This window comes from Vipera ursinii, assembly GCF_947247035.1.
Source record: "Vipera ursinii genome assembly, chromosome: Z".
NCBI lineage: Eukaryota > Metazoa > Chordata > Lepidosauria > Squamata > Viperidae > Vipera > Vipera ursinii.
This window is the reverse complement of record NC_139517.1, coordinates 125,795,921-125,811,166: the sequence shown is the minus strand read 5'-3', so window position 1 is coordinate 125,811,166 and position 15,246 is coordinate 125,795,921. Positions and strand designations below refer to the sequence as shown.

General features: G+C 47.0%; 1 protein-coding gene across 1 annotated transcript in view; it reads right to left on the bottom strand.

Moving 5' to 3' along the window:
* Positions 1 to 15,246, bottom strand: part of MINDY4 (MINDY lysine 48 deubiquitinase 4) — a 70,705-nt gene that overhangs the window by 39,705 nt on the left and 15,754 nt on the right. The window contains 5 exon segments of the mRNA XM_083378728.1: positions 1,454 to 1,537; positions 5,422 to 5,480; positions 5,483 to 5,537; positions 6,910 to 7,019; positions 8,032 to 8,090. Coding sequence (XP_083234854.1) covers positions 1,454 to 1,537; positions 5,422 to 5,480; positions 5,483 to 5,537; positions 6,910 to 7,019; positions 8,032 to 8,090 — 367 coding nt within the window.

Below are 15,246 nucleotides of genomic sequence, written 5' to 3'. Positions count from 1 at the left end.
TTAGTGTTAGTGTTAGGGCAGGGGTGTCAAACTGCCGCCCACGGGCCGGATGCATCATGCTGAAACCACACCCACCCCAGCTCAGGCAATGGGGAAAAAGTCGCGACACGTCACGACACGTCACATGATGTTGCGAGTTTGACACCCCTGGGTTAGGGGTTAGAGTTGTGCTGCTGGGTGTTAGTGTTAGGGTTAGGATTGGGATTAGAGTTAGGGATTAGGGCTAAGGTTAGGTTATGGTTAATGCTTAGGGGCTAGGTTAGAGGCTAGGGCATTAGGAGCTAGGATTCAGGGTTAGGGTTAAAGAGAGTTAGAAGAATAAGATTAAGGTTAGAGTTAAATTAAGATTAGGTTAAGATTAGGGAGGGTTAAGAGATTAAATTTAAGGGTTAGGGTAAGTGGCTAGTGAGTTAGGGTTAACAGGGTCAGTGTTATATATTTATAAGGTTAAAGGTTAGGTTTAAGGTGTACCAGTGGGGTGTCTCCAAGACAGACCAAGACAGATGTTGCCTGAGATGCTGGGGTGCATTGCATTCCCATTCCACACATTATACACCCCCTGAAATTCCTTCCACTTGGAAGTTCCCATTTGCATTCATCCCAGCTCTGTGATCACCTGCCTTTTGCAAAACACAAACAGAGAACAAGGTTTCAGTTGGTTAAGTCACCTTGACTCCCCACCTCTCTGTCATCCTTGGCTAATACAATCCTTGGTTGTTTAGGCAGAGGCATAGAATCAAAATCACGTGAAGTATTAGTACCGATTTATAAAACTTTAGTAAGGCCACACCTGGAATGCTGCATCCAGTTTTGGTCACCACGTTACAAAAAAGACGTTGAGTCTTTGGAAAAATGCAAAGAAGAACAACTAAGATGGTTAAAGATGTGGAGACTAAAACAAATGAAGAACATTTGATGGAACTAGGTATAACTAGCCTAAGAAAAGAAGTGCTAGGGGTGATATGATAGTAGGCTTTCAATATCTCAGGGGCTGCCCCAAAGAAGAGGGAGTCAACCTCTTCTCCAAAGCGCCTGAAGGCAGGACAAGAAGCAACGGATGGAAACTAAATCATGGAGAAAAGCAACCTGGAACTAAGGAGAAACTTCCTGACAGCGAGAACAATTAACCAGTGGAACAGCTTGCCACCAGAAGTGGTGGGCGCTCCATCACTGGAGGATTTTAAAGAAGAGGCTGGACGGCCACTCGTCTGAAATGGCATAGGATCTCCAGCTTGAGCAGGGGGGCTGGACTAGAGGACCTTGGGGGTCCCTCCCAGCTCTACTCTGAACTGAGCTGAAATCTGCATGATTCCCACGGCTTACACTTTTCAACTCCACCACGGAGGTCAAAGCTAGGATCACCCCCATTTCCCCCACAACAATAGAGGGGGAATTTCCTTGAACGGGAATGGAAAAGCCTGCGGGGCCCTCGGGGAACGTGGACTTACCTAACCGTGTTGTTCCGGCTACTGTCACCAAAGATAAGATGTTGGAGGACGTGGGCTTGAACGGCTGCCAGCACCCCGCAGGGCCCACCCTGGAAGAAGCCAGGAAAGAATGGAGGAAATCAATACGTGTGAAAGTCCCCTTTGCAGCCTGGATCTCTTTCACCTGGCCGATGGCCTCTCCACACCGCTGCTGTCCTTGGCCGCTCTCCGGCGACCCTCCCTCGCGGATACAATGAGATCTGACGCTGCCAGGTTCTTAATTAAAACTTCAGGTCCCTGGATGTTTTCCTGACGAGGCCGGGCCAGGTTAGGTATGTGGTGGCTTTGTTCTGACCAGCAAAACCAAATGCATCTGGGTTTTCCGATGGCTAAAATGTTAAGGGGGAGAGAAACAGCCACGGTGGGTGATTTCAAAGCCCTGTGAAAAGGGCTCAAGTTGGACAGTAAAACTCGGCAATTCAGTTAGAATTTGGGTCGGAGCAGTGGTGTAGCATGGGGGGTGCAGGGGGGGCCGGCCGCACCGGCCGCAACATCTGGGGGGGGCGCTCGCACTCGCAGCTCTCTGCCCCTGCCTGGCTCACTCACTCTCTCTCACTGCAGTGCTGGCTGTGCGAATCCGATCCGAGCCGCCGGGTCACCACCCACTGTGGAGGGGGGGTGCCAGGCGTGCCCACTGGTTAGGGGGCACAAATTACTTGCCTTGCCCCAGGTGCTGACAACCCACGCTACGCCACTGGGTTGGAGGGGGGGGAGGGGGATTGAAAGTGTTCCTCCCACCTAGAATTTGGGTTGGAGGGAGGAGGGGGGGATTGAAAGGTTTCCTCCCCCACCCCCACCTCTTCAGGGCATTATTGATCCATAGGAAATGCTTTCGAATGAAAAAAAAAATATGTACAGCTAGCGCTTGGCTTACAATCACAGCTGAGCCCAGTTTTTTATGTTTGTTAAGCAAGACAGTTGTTAAGTGAGTTTTGCCCCATTTTACGACCTTTCTGGCCACCGCTGTTAAGTGAACCACTGCAGTTGTTAAATTAGTAACACAGTTGTTAAGTGAATCTGGCTCCCCCATGGACTTTGCTTGTCAGAAGGTCGCAAAAGGAAGTCACGTGATCCCGGGACTTTGCGACCGCCATAAACAAGAGTCAGTTGCCAAGCGTCTGACTTTTAATCACGTGACCGTGGGGCTGCTGCAGCGGTTGTTAAGTGTGAAAAGCGGCCATAAGTTACTTTTCCCAGTACCGTAACTTCAAACAGCCACCAAATGAATGTAAGTTGAAGACTTGCCTGTATCAGGAATTTGCTACCAAACGACGGGCCGAGATACTGGCTGGAAGCTTTCTCTATTTGTCTCAGAGGAGGGAGAATTTTTAAAATTGTTTTTCAAGGGAAGGACTAACCTTTATTAACAGTTGAGGAGGACAGGGAATCAGGGATGAATTCTTTCTAAATATTTTTTTCTCTTGGGAATAAACTGGATTAGGCCAGGGGTAGGCAATCTTGGCTCTTTTATGACTCATGGACTTCAACTCCTTGAATTCCTGAGCCAGCCATGCTGAGGGGAAAGGGAGAGGTTTCCAAGCTGAGCCAAGCTGGCTCAGGAATTCTGGGAGTTGAAGTCCACAGGTCATGAAGGGGCCATAGTTCCCCCATGCTGGCTGAGGAATTCTGGGAGTTGAAGTCCACAAGTCATTTTTTATTTTTTATTTTTTTATTTTAATCCCATTTATATCCCGCCCTTCTCCGAAGACTCAGGGCGGCTTACAATCTAAGCACAAATCAAATGTGCTTAGCAATAGCCTTCATTCTATGAAGTCATGAAGGGGCCATAGTTCCCCCATGCTGGCTGAGGAATTCTGGGAGTTGAAGTCCACAAGTCATGAAGGGGCTAAGGCTGCCTACCCCGGATTAGGGGGAACTAGGGTGGACAGGACAACCTCGGTACAGGTTGTCTTTGACTTACGAGAACAATGGGGACTAGAATTTCCATCGCTATTCAAGCCGGTTGTTAAGTGAGTTACGCCAGATAGTATGTCATCTTTTTTTTGCCAGGGATGCTAAGCCAATCATTGCAGATGTTAAGCGAACCGTGCAGTCCTTAAGGAAATCTGGCTTCCTCTATTGACTTTGTTTGCTGGAAGGCAGCTGACAAAATTACAAATGGTGATCACATGACCCCAGGACCTGCAACTGCCATGTATACATGCCAGTTGCCAACCATCCGAATTTTGATCACGTGACCATGGGGGTGCTGCAACAGTCATTAAGTATGAGGACCAGACATAAATCACTTTATTCACTGCCGTTGTAACTTCAAGGTGTCACTAAACTAATGGTTGTAAATCAAGGACTACCTTAGACCACAGGTCCCCAACCTATGAGCCGCAGCACGCTACCTGGCCGTGGCCTCTTGGCTGCTGGGCCACCTGAGAAGCTGGGCAGTGCATGCATGTGTGTGCGTGCTCACCCCCCATTGTGCCACCGTTGTCATGAGTGTTCTGCAGGTAGTGGCAGCGTCACTAGTATCGTGCAGGCAGCGGTGTTGCCACGAACCTTGCATGGGGGAAGCAGCACCATGAGCAGCAGGTGGGCGGCAGTGCGCCACATGAAGTTGGCGGCATTGCCATGAACCTTGTGCGACAGATGGGCCACAGCACGATCCTCACACACGGGTGGCAGTGCGAGCCTCATGCTGGGGCGGGATCGCTACAGGCCACAGCGCAATCTTTGCACAGGGGCGGCGGCATGAGCTTCATGCCAGGGCAGCATTGCTGTGGGCCACGGGATGATCCTCATGCAGGGGCAGTGGTGTGAGCCTCATGCCAGAACGGTGGCACAACCCTCGTGCCGGGGTGGCATCACTGCAGGCTGCGGTGCAATCCTTGTGCAGGGAAAGTGGCACAAGCCTCATGCTGGGGGCGGCATCGCTGCGAGCCGCAGCATGAGCCTTGCGCTGTTGATAGTATCACTGTGAGCCTGGCAGCGGCAGCGCCACAAGGCTCACACAGGCACCGCCGTCACTGAGAGCATGCTCGCAGCCCCGTTTGCATGGTGCACATGCTTGCAGGCTGTTTGTACGTGGGCATGCATGTCTGGCCACATTCACATTTGCACATGCGCAGGTAACGCCCCTGCCCCTCCCTCTCCCACCGGGCTGCCAAGACAATGTCACTAAACTAATGGTTGTAAATCAAGGACTACCTAGACCAGACATGTCAAACACAAGGCCCGGGGGCCAGATCCGGCCTGCAAAGTGGTTTCATGCGGCCCGTGAAGCCATCCTGGAAACAGTGAGGGAACGGCCCCCACTGCCTTGGCCCTGGCCCAGAGACCCTCCTTCTGCCAGAGACCCTCAGATCTGTCCCACTCCTGCCCAGGCCCCCATAGGCACCCTTGATGAGAACGATGTAGAGCTGGCCACGCCCACCCAGTAGGACACGCGTACTCTAGCCACGCCCACCCAGTACACCACGCTCACCCAGGCCACACCCACCCGGCCCCCTAAGGGCTACCGCAATGCTGATGTGGCCCTCAAGGAAATTGAGTTTGACACCCCTGACCTAGACAATGGAAAGTGTCTGTGGAGACTCTTGGTCATCCAGCTCATGGTTGTCCTGAAGGTGCTTTTTCAAGAGGCAACTGGACTTTTGCTTGAAGTTTCGCTTCTCATGTAAGAAGCTTCTTCAGTTCTGACTGAATGGTGGAGGATGGAAGTGGCATCATCAACTCTCAGAAAGAGGACTAATGACCAGACGACTGCAAGGAATATAAGTCCTTCCCTCCTCCACCGTTCAGTCAGAACTGAAAAAGCTTCTTGGATGAGAAGTGAAACGCCTTCAAAGAAAAACAAAGTCCAGTTTGCCATTTTAAAAAAGCACCTTTGGGACAATGGAAAGTTCTTTGCAGGTGAAGCTTACCAATTCTAGTCAGCAAGAGGTTTTTAGTGATTTGGGGAGCCCGAGGGGGAAGTGGTTACCTTTTTTTGTACAATGCCGTATTTCAAATATGGGTTTTCGCTGAACGTAAAACTCTGGATTTCCATTCCTCATTGAAGCATCCAAGACTGGAGCCGAAAAGCAGAGTTTTTAGGTCCTATATTAACAGAAAAAGGAAAGGTGAATGAGGGAATAAAAGAAAGAGCAGACATGAAAGAAAAAGCTCCTACATTTATTTGGGAAACACATACAATGACGAAGACCGAGAGACACCCTCTTAAACCAGGGAAGACAAAGCTGGAGAACATATGTACAGGTAGTCCTCGACTTACAACAAATTCATTTAGCGGCCATTCAAAATTACAATGGCATTGGAAAAAAGTGACTTAAGGCCGTTTTCCACACCTACAACCGTTGCAGCATCCCCGTGGTCACATGATCAAAGTTCCTAAGTGAATCACGGCAGTTGTTAAATGAATCATGCTAGCGTTAACCATAATCTGGCTTTCCCCCTTGACTTTGCTGGGAAGGTTGCAGAAGGGGAATCATGTGACCCTGGGACAGTGCAACTGTCATAAGTACATGCCAGTTGCCAAGGGGTCGAATTCTGATCACGTGACAATAGGGATGCGGCGATGTTTATAAGTGTGAAAAACGGACATATCTCACATTTTTCCCAGGGCCGTTTTAACTTTGAATGCTTGCTAAAGAATAGTTTTAAGCCGAGGACTATCTGAACAGGCAATCCGCCGATCAATTTTTACAGGGCAATTTTAATCAGGTAGAAAGAATTGGAACCACATTAAGTTCCAGTTAAGATAATTTATTGATTGTGCCTATTCACAAGAATCTAGTCGACTAATGCACAGCATCAAATTGTCCCTAGATAACAGTCAATGAAATTTAAAAGGAGTTGGACTTAAACCTTTTGTGGTAACATAAGGATTCTAGACTGATGACTTGCTTGACTCCTCCCCTAGGCTCTGCTTGCTCTTTTCTTACAATTTGGCACATTTAATTCAGCTAAGGACGAACAAAAGGAAACAAATTCCTTGAGGGCTAGCATAGAATAAGCTGACCACATATGGCCTTCAGATTTTGTGGTGTCCATAAAGGTCTCTGAGCTTGGTTGTTTGTTTGCACAGGTTTCCTGACCCGACTAGGTAACATCATCAATGTTACTGAGTCTCGGTTGCTCATTATTTACATACAATAGCTTGCCCTGGCAGTGTTGATGAGGGAGGGGTTTTCTTCTTGATATTGATCATTAGGGTATTACTTTCTGCTTGATTGTTTTTCTGGTGTTAATCCCTACTTATCTGGTTGTTAGCTGCTGGAGATGGCGTTATTTTGGTCTTTTTGTTTCCTTCTTTTTAATTCTTTCTTTTGAAAGGTGTGCAAATATTGTTTATCTCTATGTGCCTGTTGATGGTCGATGGATCTGAGGGCCAAACTTCCAGAAATCACCTATTCCCCCACCCCCATTCAGACTCAGTCCTGATCTTTGCCAAACTTAATGCACAGCTCACCTTTGCAAGAATGAAATCAATGGGCTTGGTTGTCAATTGACACGTATGTAGAGCCAAAGGTTCAGGATCCTTCCCAACATTCTCCCAGCTTTCTTCATCCTCAACATCAACTAATAGGGGAAAATAAGAGGTCAACATCTAGGAACAATCACTGTAGTAATCTAGCAGCATCTTATGGCCTATTAGAGCACGAAATTTTATTTGAATTTTCTATTTTCAAACCACTCTATACTTCAAACTCCTTCAATATTCAAGTGTTTGCGCTTTAATATTCAAGGTTAAAATAGCGTTTTGTTATTTTTTTAAACAAAAACTTGGGTTTTTTTATCTCCTTGAGATGAAACCCACTGATGAAATAGGTTATGCCATCCTTAACCACAGTTAATATATCACCAGCAGAGTTCGGGCAACACCGATAGCCTTAAACTATTCCTTATATGTCATGGTGATGTCATTCACCCAATGGACTAGGTTGAGAACAAGAATGCAATAGGGTTCAAAAGGCACAGGATGTAAATATGCAAGTGTGCTTCTAAAGGAACTTCACATAGTTATTAAATGAATGGTCACAGTTTGAAGATACCTAATACAGAAACTTTTATTGGAATTTTCTAATATCAAGTTCAGGACAAAAAAACGTAACACAATATATTGGTGCTTCTCAACCTTGACAACTTTAAGATGGGTGGACTTCAACTCCCAGAATTCTCCAGGTCAGCAAACAGGTTTCCCCTCCAAGTTTATTCCTCTTCCTCCTCCTCTTCCTCCTCCTCCTCCTCCTCCTCCTCCTCCTCCTCCTCTTCTTCTTCTTCTTCTTCTTCTTCTTCTTCTTCTTCTTCTTCTTCTTCTTCTTCTTCTTCTTCTTCTTCTTCTTCTTCCCTATCTTCTCCATTTCCTACTTATCTTCTTTCTCCTCCTCCTTCCTTCCTTTCCTCCTCCTCCTTCTTCTCCTTCTCCCTATCTTCTCCATTTCCTTTCTCCTTTTCCTTCCTTCCCTCCTTCCTTCCTTCAGAAATGGAATGCCCCTTGCTGGGTGTGGCATTATGGGAGTTGAAGTCCACCATCTTAAATTTACCATGGAAGAGAAACAGTGCAGCAAATATTTCACCAAACAGAACTGACCTAATTCCAAAATGTCTCTGGGCAAATAATCTTTTCTGGATGCAGATGTGGGAGATCTTCTGGAATGAAATAAGGTGGAAAAAGCACACGGTGAAATCTTTTCCGAGACGTGGCTAGATTTAAGTGGATTTAACCAAGAGTGAATGGAGAATCAAAATATTTCATGAGCAAATTGCCCACCAGAGACACTGGGGCTTTCATTTTTGAAGGCAGAGCTAGAAAACTTAATTCTCAGAACTTTATACCCACCACACGATGAAAGTTTACCACGTAGACCTTAGCACAGGGGATTAATGTAGTAGTTATTCCCAGAAAGCCTCTTTTGAACAAGGCTACTGGGATTGGGGATCTTAAAATGTTATAGCCACTTGTCAAAGATTTCTGCTCTGCAGCCTGGAGGGGTGATAGAGGGGATGGTTCCGTGGAAGTAGCCGGCAAGTGTGCACAGCTCTGTTTGCTCAGTGGGCCTGTGCACCCACTCACCCAGGTGCACCTGCTCAGGGGATTGGGGACCCCTGATGCAGAGGACAGGAAATCTCCCACAAACGGGACTAAAAATGGTCCAACCATTTTGCTACCTGCAAAAACAGGAAACTTTGCAAAACTTTCCAAATCAATCCCAGCTGCCTATTTGCAATTCGTATTTTAACCTTTGTGCAAAAAAAAATTGCGTCCTTGTTTATTTTTGTTATGCTTAGACAGGTCTGAGCCACTTCCAAATATTATCTGTCTCTGGTGGAATTCAGCTCTCATTACCTTAGCAACAAATCTCATTTACTTTAGCACTTGCTGAGTCAAAGTTATCTTCCCTGCTCCTCATACATCCTGTCTGAAAGCTGGGTCATGGCAACCAGACTAATCTTCTTATTGGTTTGAGATGCCCATACAAGCAGTTTGCTCAGTCAGAGCAGGTTAGTTAAATCAGAGATTTGTTGGAATGGGCTAACTCGCACAGCACAAAACCTTTTATATTTCCTCAAAGTACAATACTAGACCAAGGATAGGCAACCTCGACTTCAACTCCCAGAATTCCTGAGCCAGCCATGCTGAGGGGAAAGGGAGAGGTTTCCAAGCTGAGCCATCCCGGCTCAGGAATTCTGGGAGTTGAAGTCCACCAGTCATAAAAGAGCCAAGGTTGCCTACCTCCAGCGTAGGCCTAGGCCGCTTTATGACTTGTGGACTTCAATTCCCAGAATTCCTGAGCCACCCATGCTGAGGAGAAATGGAGAGGTTTCCATGCCGAGCCATCCCGGCTCAGGAATTCTGGGAGTTGAAGTCCACCAGTCATAAAAGAGCCAAGGTTGCCTACCCCTGGCCTAGACAACACGTTATTTCATTATGCAGGAGAACCCAGGGCCTTGTTCTGCATGCTGGCCCTATGAACCTCGAAATTTTGGGCTCCTTTCCCGCCAGTCCAAAGCATATCGCGGAATGAGAATTACAGGCAATCCTCAATTTAGAACAGTTTATTTAATCACCGTTCAAAGTTACAATGGCACTGAAAGAGGGAGGGAGGGAGGGAGGGAGGAAAATGTCTAAATCAAGCTGTACCATTTCTAAGATCCCATCAAGGTTAGAGAAATCCTCAACCCTCTTTGCTGATGGCCAGGAATAGATTCAAGAAAAGATGACTCATTGAAATAACCCATGTACGACCCAACATGGAGACTGATTCGCTGGTATTGTGGGTGACTCAAGGCAGAAGGAACATGCCAACATCTTGTGGAAAAGCCTTGTCACGATGAGTCAAAAGACGGAGACTCAGGAAAAAAAAGTAGTTTTGGTGTGAGATGCCACCCATTTCTAACCCTGGCAATGTAGGGCATAATTAGAAATTCAGACTTTCCCTGACGATGTCTCTTTCTTAGCCACCTGTTCATTTCCAAGAGTTCTGTTTTTGTTTCTTCACCACCAGTGGAGAAGATTGTGGCTGGACAGTGTGAATCAGAATCACAAACAGAAAAGAACTGGAAGGGACCTTGGAGGTCTTCTAATCCAGCCCCCCCCCCCCCCCCGGGCTCAAGCTGGTGTGGATGAATCGGGAAACGTATATAAAGTGTGATGTACGAGTTGGGATATTTTATTTTTTTTATTTTAATCCCATTTATATCCCGCCCTTCTCCGAAGACTCAGGGCGGCTTACAATTTAAAGCACAAATCAATGTGCTTAGCAGTAGCCTTCATTCCGTGTATATGCCTGCTTATTAGGGCTTTCACCCCCCCAAGCGGCATTATTACAAAGTCAGCTTATTGCCCCCAACAATCTGGGTCCTCATTTTACCTACCTCGGAAGGATGGAAGGCTGAGTCAACCTTGAGCCTGGTGGGACTCGAACCTGCGCTAATGGCAGGCAGCTGGTGTTACTTAAGGAGGCATTAGCCCACTGCTACACCAAGGCTCATAATCACATATGGGCGTGATTAAAAATAAGAATGGTGTACAAGAAGATGAAAATGCAGACAGACCTGCAAAACAGAAATAAATATATCTGGAGCGCCCCTTGAACACCATCGGCACTGACAAAATCCCCATCCGTCGATTGCAAAATAGAGCTTAATATGGCCCAGTTTTCATCCTGCGATGAGACCATTAATCCATCAGACAATAACTTTTGTCCTTGGGAAAGACTCAGCAAATGGACAAAAAAAGGCCAAATCCAGTGTGAACTGTGACTGTACTGCCAAACTCTGGGTGCTGGAGGCTTTCAAGAAAAGGTTGGAGAGCCATTAGACCAGAATGGTATAAAATCTCTTGCCTGAGCAGAGGGTTGGACTAAATGATCTCTGAAGTCCCTTCCAGGCCTATGATTCTACTTTCTACGCTCCTTCTAGATTAACCAGCATTAGAAGACCTTTGAAGTCTGAAAGTATGATTCTGCCCTGCAAAGAAACTACTAGACTAGAGGATCCCTTCCAAGCTGTAATAGTAATAGTAGTAATAATAATAATAACAAAGCAACAAAACAATTAATGATGATTGATGATGAGAGGAGGAGGAGGAGGAGGAGGAGGAGAAGGAGAAGAAGAAGAAGAAGAAGAAGAAGAAGAAGAAGAAGAAGAAGAAGAAGAAGAAGAAGAAGAAGAAGAAGAAGAAGAAGAAGAAGAAGAAGAAGAAGAAATAACTAGATAGTAAGACTTTGGAAAAAGTCTAGAGAAGAGCAACTACAAAGCCTGGAGACTACAACATACAAAGAACAGTTGCAGGAGTTGGGTATGTGTAGTTTAATGAAGAGAAGGGTGAGGGGGGACATGACAGCAGCCTTCCAATATCTCAGGGGCTGCCCCAAAGAAGAGGGAGTCTAGCTATTCTCCAAAGCACCTGAAGGCAGGACAAGAAGCAGCGGATGGAAACTAACCAAGGAGAGAAGCAACCTAGAACTAAGGAGAAATTTCCTGACAGTGAGAACAACTAACCAGTGGAACAACCTGCCTCCAGAAGCGGTGAATGCCCCAACACTGGAAGTTTTTAAGAAGAGACTGGCCAGCCAGTGGTCTGGAATGGTATAGGCTCTCCTGCCTGAACAGGGGGTTGGACTAGAAGACCTCCAAGGTCCCTTCCATCTGTATTCTGATTGATTGACGTTTGCCCTGCCCCCATTTCTCCTATGGACCAGGCTGACTCTTACTAAAACATTTCCCTGGCTGTGGCTCTTCCCCAGGCTCCCGAGATCATTCCCACATGTGAAATACACTCTTCTGAACCCTTCAGTTGAGGCTATTCTTTCTCTACCTTTTGGGAAACTATTGTTCTCCTTTAACTCCTCCTCCTCATCCAAGGCCTTCTTGCCTGCAAGGAAATGGACTAATGGTTTCACTTCACTTGTTGTTAACTCCGAAGTCGTGTCCGACCCATCGTGACCCCATGGAGAACGTTCCTCCAGGCCTTCCTGTCCTCTACCATCTTCTGGAGTCCATTTAAGCTCACGCCTACTGCTTCAGTAACTCCATCCAGCCACCTCATTCTCTGTTGTCCCCTTCTTCTCTTGCCCTCAATCTTTCCCAGCATTAGGCTCTTCTCCATTGAGTCCTTCCTTCTCATTAGGTGGCCAAAGTATTTGAGTTTCAGCTTCAGGATCTGGCCTTCTAAAGAGCAGTCAAGGTTGATCTCCTCTAGGACTGACCGGTTTGTTCGCCTTGCAGTCCAAGGGACTCGCAAGAGTCTTCTCCAGCACCATAGTTCAAAGGCCTCCATTCTTTGGCGCTCAGCCTTTCTTACGGTCCAACTTTCACAGCCATACATTGCAACTCACTTCACTAGAGGGTTCCAATTACTGTATACAACTGACCCCACCCTGCTGTGAAAAGGAAGCAATCCATCAGCCTCACAGAAAGGGACCGGAAAAAATAAGGCACATTGCATAAGCAAATTCAACTGTGCTCCCTGTAATTGTCCAATCCTTCCTTTGATCTGAAGACAACAGAGAAAAGGGCTGCCTTTACTGGAACTCCTCCGCTTCATTCACAAAGCAATACTTCCTCAACAGCGTCTGCGTACAATAGTCCATCTCCTCCAGCAAAGACACAAAGGCGGTTTCCAAAATAAGTTGTGGGTCACGGGCCAACTTTCAGCTAATGGCAAGGTGGACAGGAGGTGTTCTGACGCTCGAGGGACAGAAGCACTGGATAAAGATGTGGATGGAAAATGGGGTCATTCCGGCCCAACGGTCTTCAACCTCAACATCATTAAGAGGGGTGGACTTCAAATCCTAGAATCCCCTAGCCAGCCATGCTGGCTAGGGCAGGGCTTTTCAACCAGTGGCACGGGTACCACCTGTGGTACATTGGCACCTGGCAGGTGGTACGCAACCATCCCAGAAAAGTGGTAGCGGGGGGAGGGGAATGAGCTGAACCGGTGGCATCACCGCACAAGCCTGAGCGAGACACGGCTGGAGCTGCAGGGCTGTCAGGCCTCAGCGGAGGCACCAGGATCAGCGCTTCTTCGGGGCTGTCAGGGCTCAGCGGAAGCGCCAGGATCAGTGCCAGGATCCAGCTGGAGCTCAGCACTGATCCTGGCGTTTCTGAGCCCAGAAGAAACACTGATCAGCTGGAATGTGGCAGCATCTCCAGGGTCTTGTGATTTACATTCAGATGCTTGGCAACTGATTCATATTTATGACGGTCACAGTGTCCCAGGGTCATGTGAACTGACCAAAACCTGCTGCAACCACCCAGCAAGGGGGGGGGATAAAAACCAAACACCACCCCACACCACCTCCACTGCCAATCCTCAGCAGAAATGCTCAGAACAATGAAAACCTTGGACAGGAGGAAGAGCGCCGCTGGGCAGGCAGCCAGGTGTCTTGCTCAGCTGTGGCTTGGGAGGGCACTTTTTTCAGTGCCATTGTAACTTCAAACAGTCACTAAGTGAACTGTTGTAAGTCGAGGACTACCTGTACTTTATTACTTTTTTCCTTTTTTTTGGTCATCAAGTTTTTGACACCTTGCTAGGCGACTGGTGGTACTCGGATGTTGCCATATCCTAAAAATGGTACAAAAGGTTGGAAAGCCCTGTGCTAGGGAGTCAGCCTATTGCCCCCCAACAATCAGGGTCCTCATTTTACCGACCTCAGAAGGATGGAAGGCTGAGTCAACCTTGAGCCGCTGAGGATCGAACTGCTGGCAGTCAGCAGTCAATAGAATTAGCCTGCAATACTGCCTTCTAACCACTGCGCCAGTTGAAGTCCACACATCTTAAAAGTTGCTGAGGTTGGGAAGCGTCTGTTTGTCATTTCAAATATACAAGTAATAATTGACTTACAGCCTCAGTTGGGACCAGAACACCTGTTGCTAAGCTTATTGTGCACCTGAGCGGCGGTGAAACGAATGGTTGTAAATCAAGGACCACCTGTATCCAGTCAGGGGCACCTCAGCAGTTCTTTCAAAGAAGGTATTGAGGACGGCAACCTGATACACAGCATAACAGTGGTGGTCATTATGACAGAAATCAAAGATGGGTGAAGTCTTGTAAGAGGGACAAAGCTTGCCAGCTGCTACATGGAAATAAAAAGAACAAAAAAGATCCAGATTCAATGAACTTAGCCTGTGACCACCTTTAATTTTTTTTAAAAAGATAAATAAAAAGATCTGGCTGAGATGAATCATGCTTGAGGGCCTTATAATTTTCCAGGGGGCTAGTTACGTGAAGTAGGGGTGACACCACTATGTGCCAGGCTTTGAATTACCATGCCAGCAAGGGTAGGATTCGCACCTCATACAGTATCTGCCGGGACTCTCTTATATAAATGGGGCCTAGCATCCTCCTCTCGGTGTGACTCTGGGGTGCCGTGTCAAACTGTAAATCACATCGTGACCGGCTGTATGCCAGTCTAGTGTCTGATTTTTTTGCACCTGAACAGTGCTTCATTTCAGTGGTTAAAATGGCCTAGATATTTGTATCCGAATATGGGTCTTTTTTAACATTCATGTGTTAGGTGAAATGATAATACAATATATATCACCAGTCCATGTATTTTATGCCACACAAGGAAGGGAGGGAGGGAGGGAAGAAGAAGAAGAGGAAGGGACGGAAGAAGCACGGGAGAGAAAGAAAGAAAGAAAGAAAGAAAGAAAGAAAGAAAGGAAGGAAGGAAGGAAGGAAGGAAGGAAGGAAGGAAGGAAGGAAGGAAGGAAGGAAGGAAGGAAAAGAAAGAAAGGAAGGAAGGAAGGAAGGAAGGAAGGAAGGAAGGGAGGGAGGGAGGGAGGGAGGGAAGAAGAAGAAGAGGAAGGGACGGAAGAAGCACGGGAGAGAAAGAAAGAAAGAAAGAAAGAAAGAAAGAAAGAAAGAAAGAAAGAAAGGAAGGAAGGAAGGAAGGAAGGAAGGAAGGAAAAGAAAGAAAGAAAGGAAGGAAGGAAGGAAGGAAGGAAGGAAGGGAGGGAGGGAGGGAGGGAAGAAGAAGAAGAGGAAGGGACGGAAGAAGCACGGGAGAGAAAGAAAAAAAGAAAGAAAGAAAGAAAGAAAGAAAGGAAGGAAGGAAGGAAGGAAGGAAGGAAGGAAGGAAGGAAGGAAGGAAGGAAGGAAGGAAGGAAAAGAAAGAAAGAAAGGAAGGAAGGAAGGAAGGGAGGGAGGGAGGGAGGGAGGAGGGAAGGAAGGAAAGAAGAAGGAGGAGGAGGAGGAGGGATGGAGGGAAACAAAGAAATCTGGCAGCCCCTTGATTCCCTGGACTTCAATTCCCAGAATTCAGCTGACACCCGCCATACTGGCAGGGGATTCTGGGAG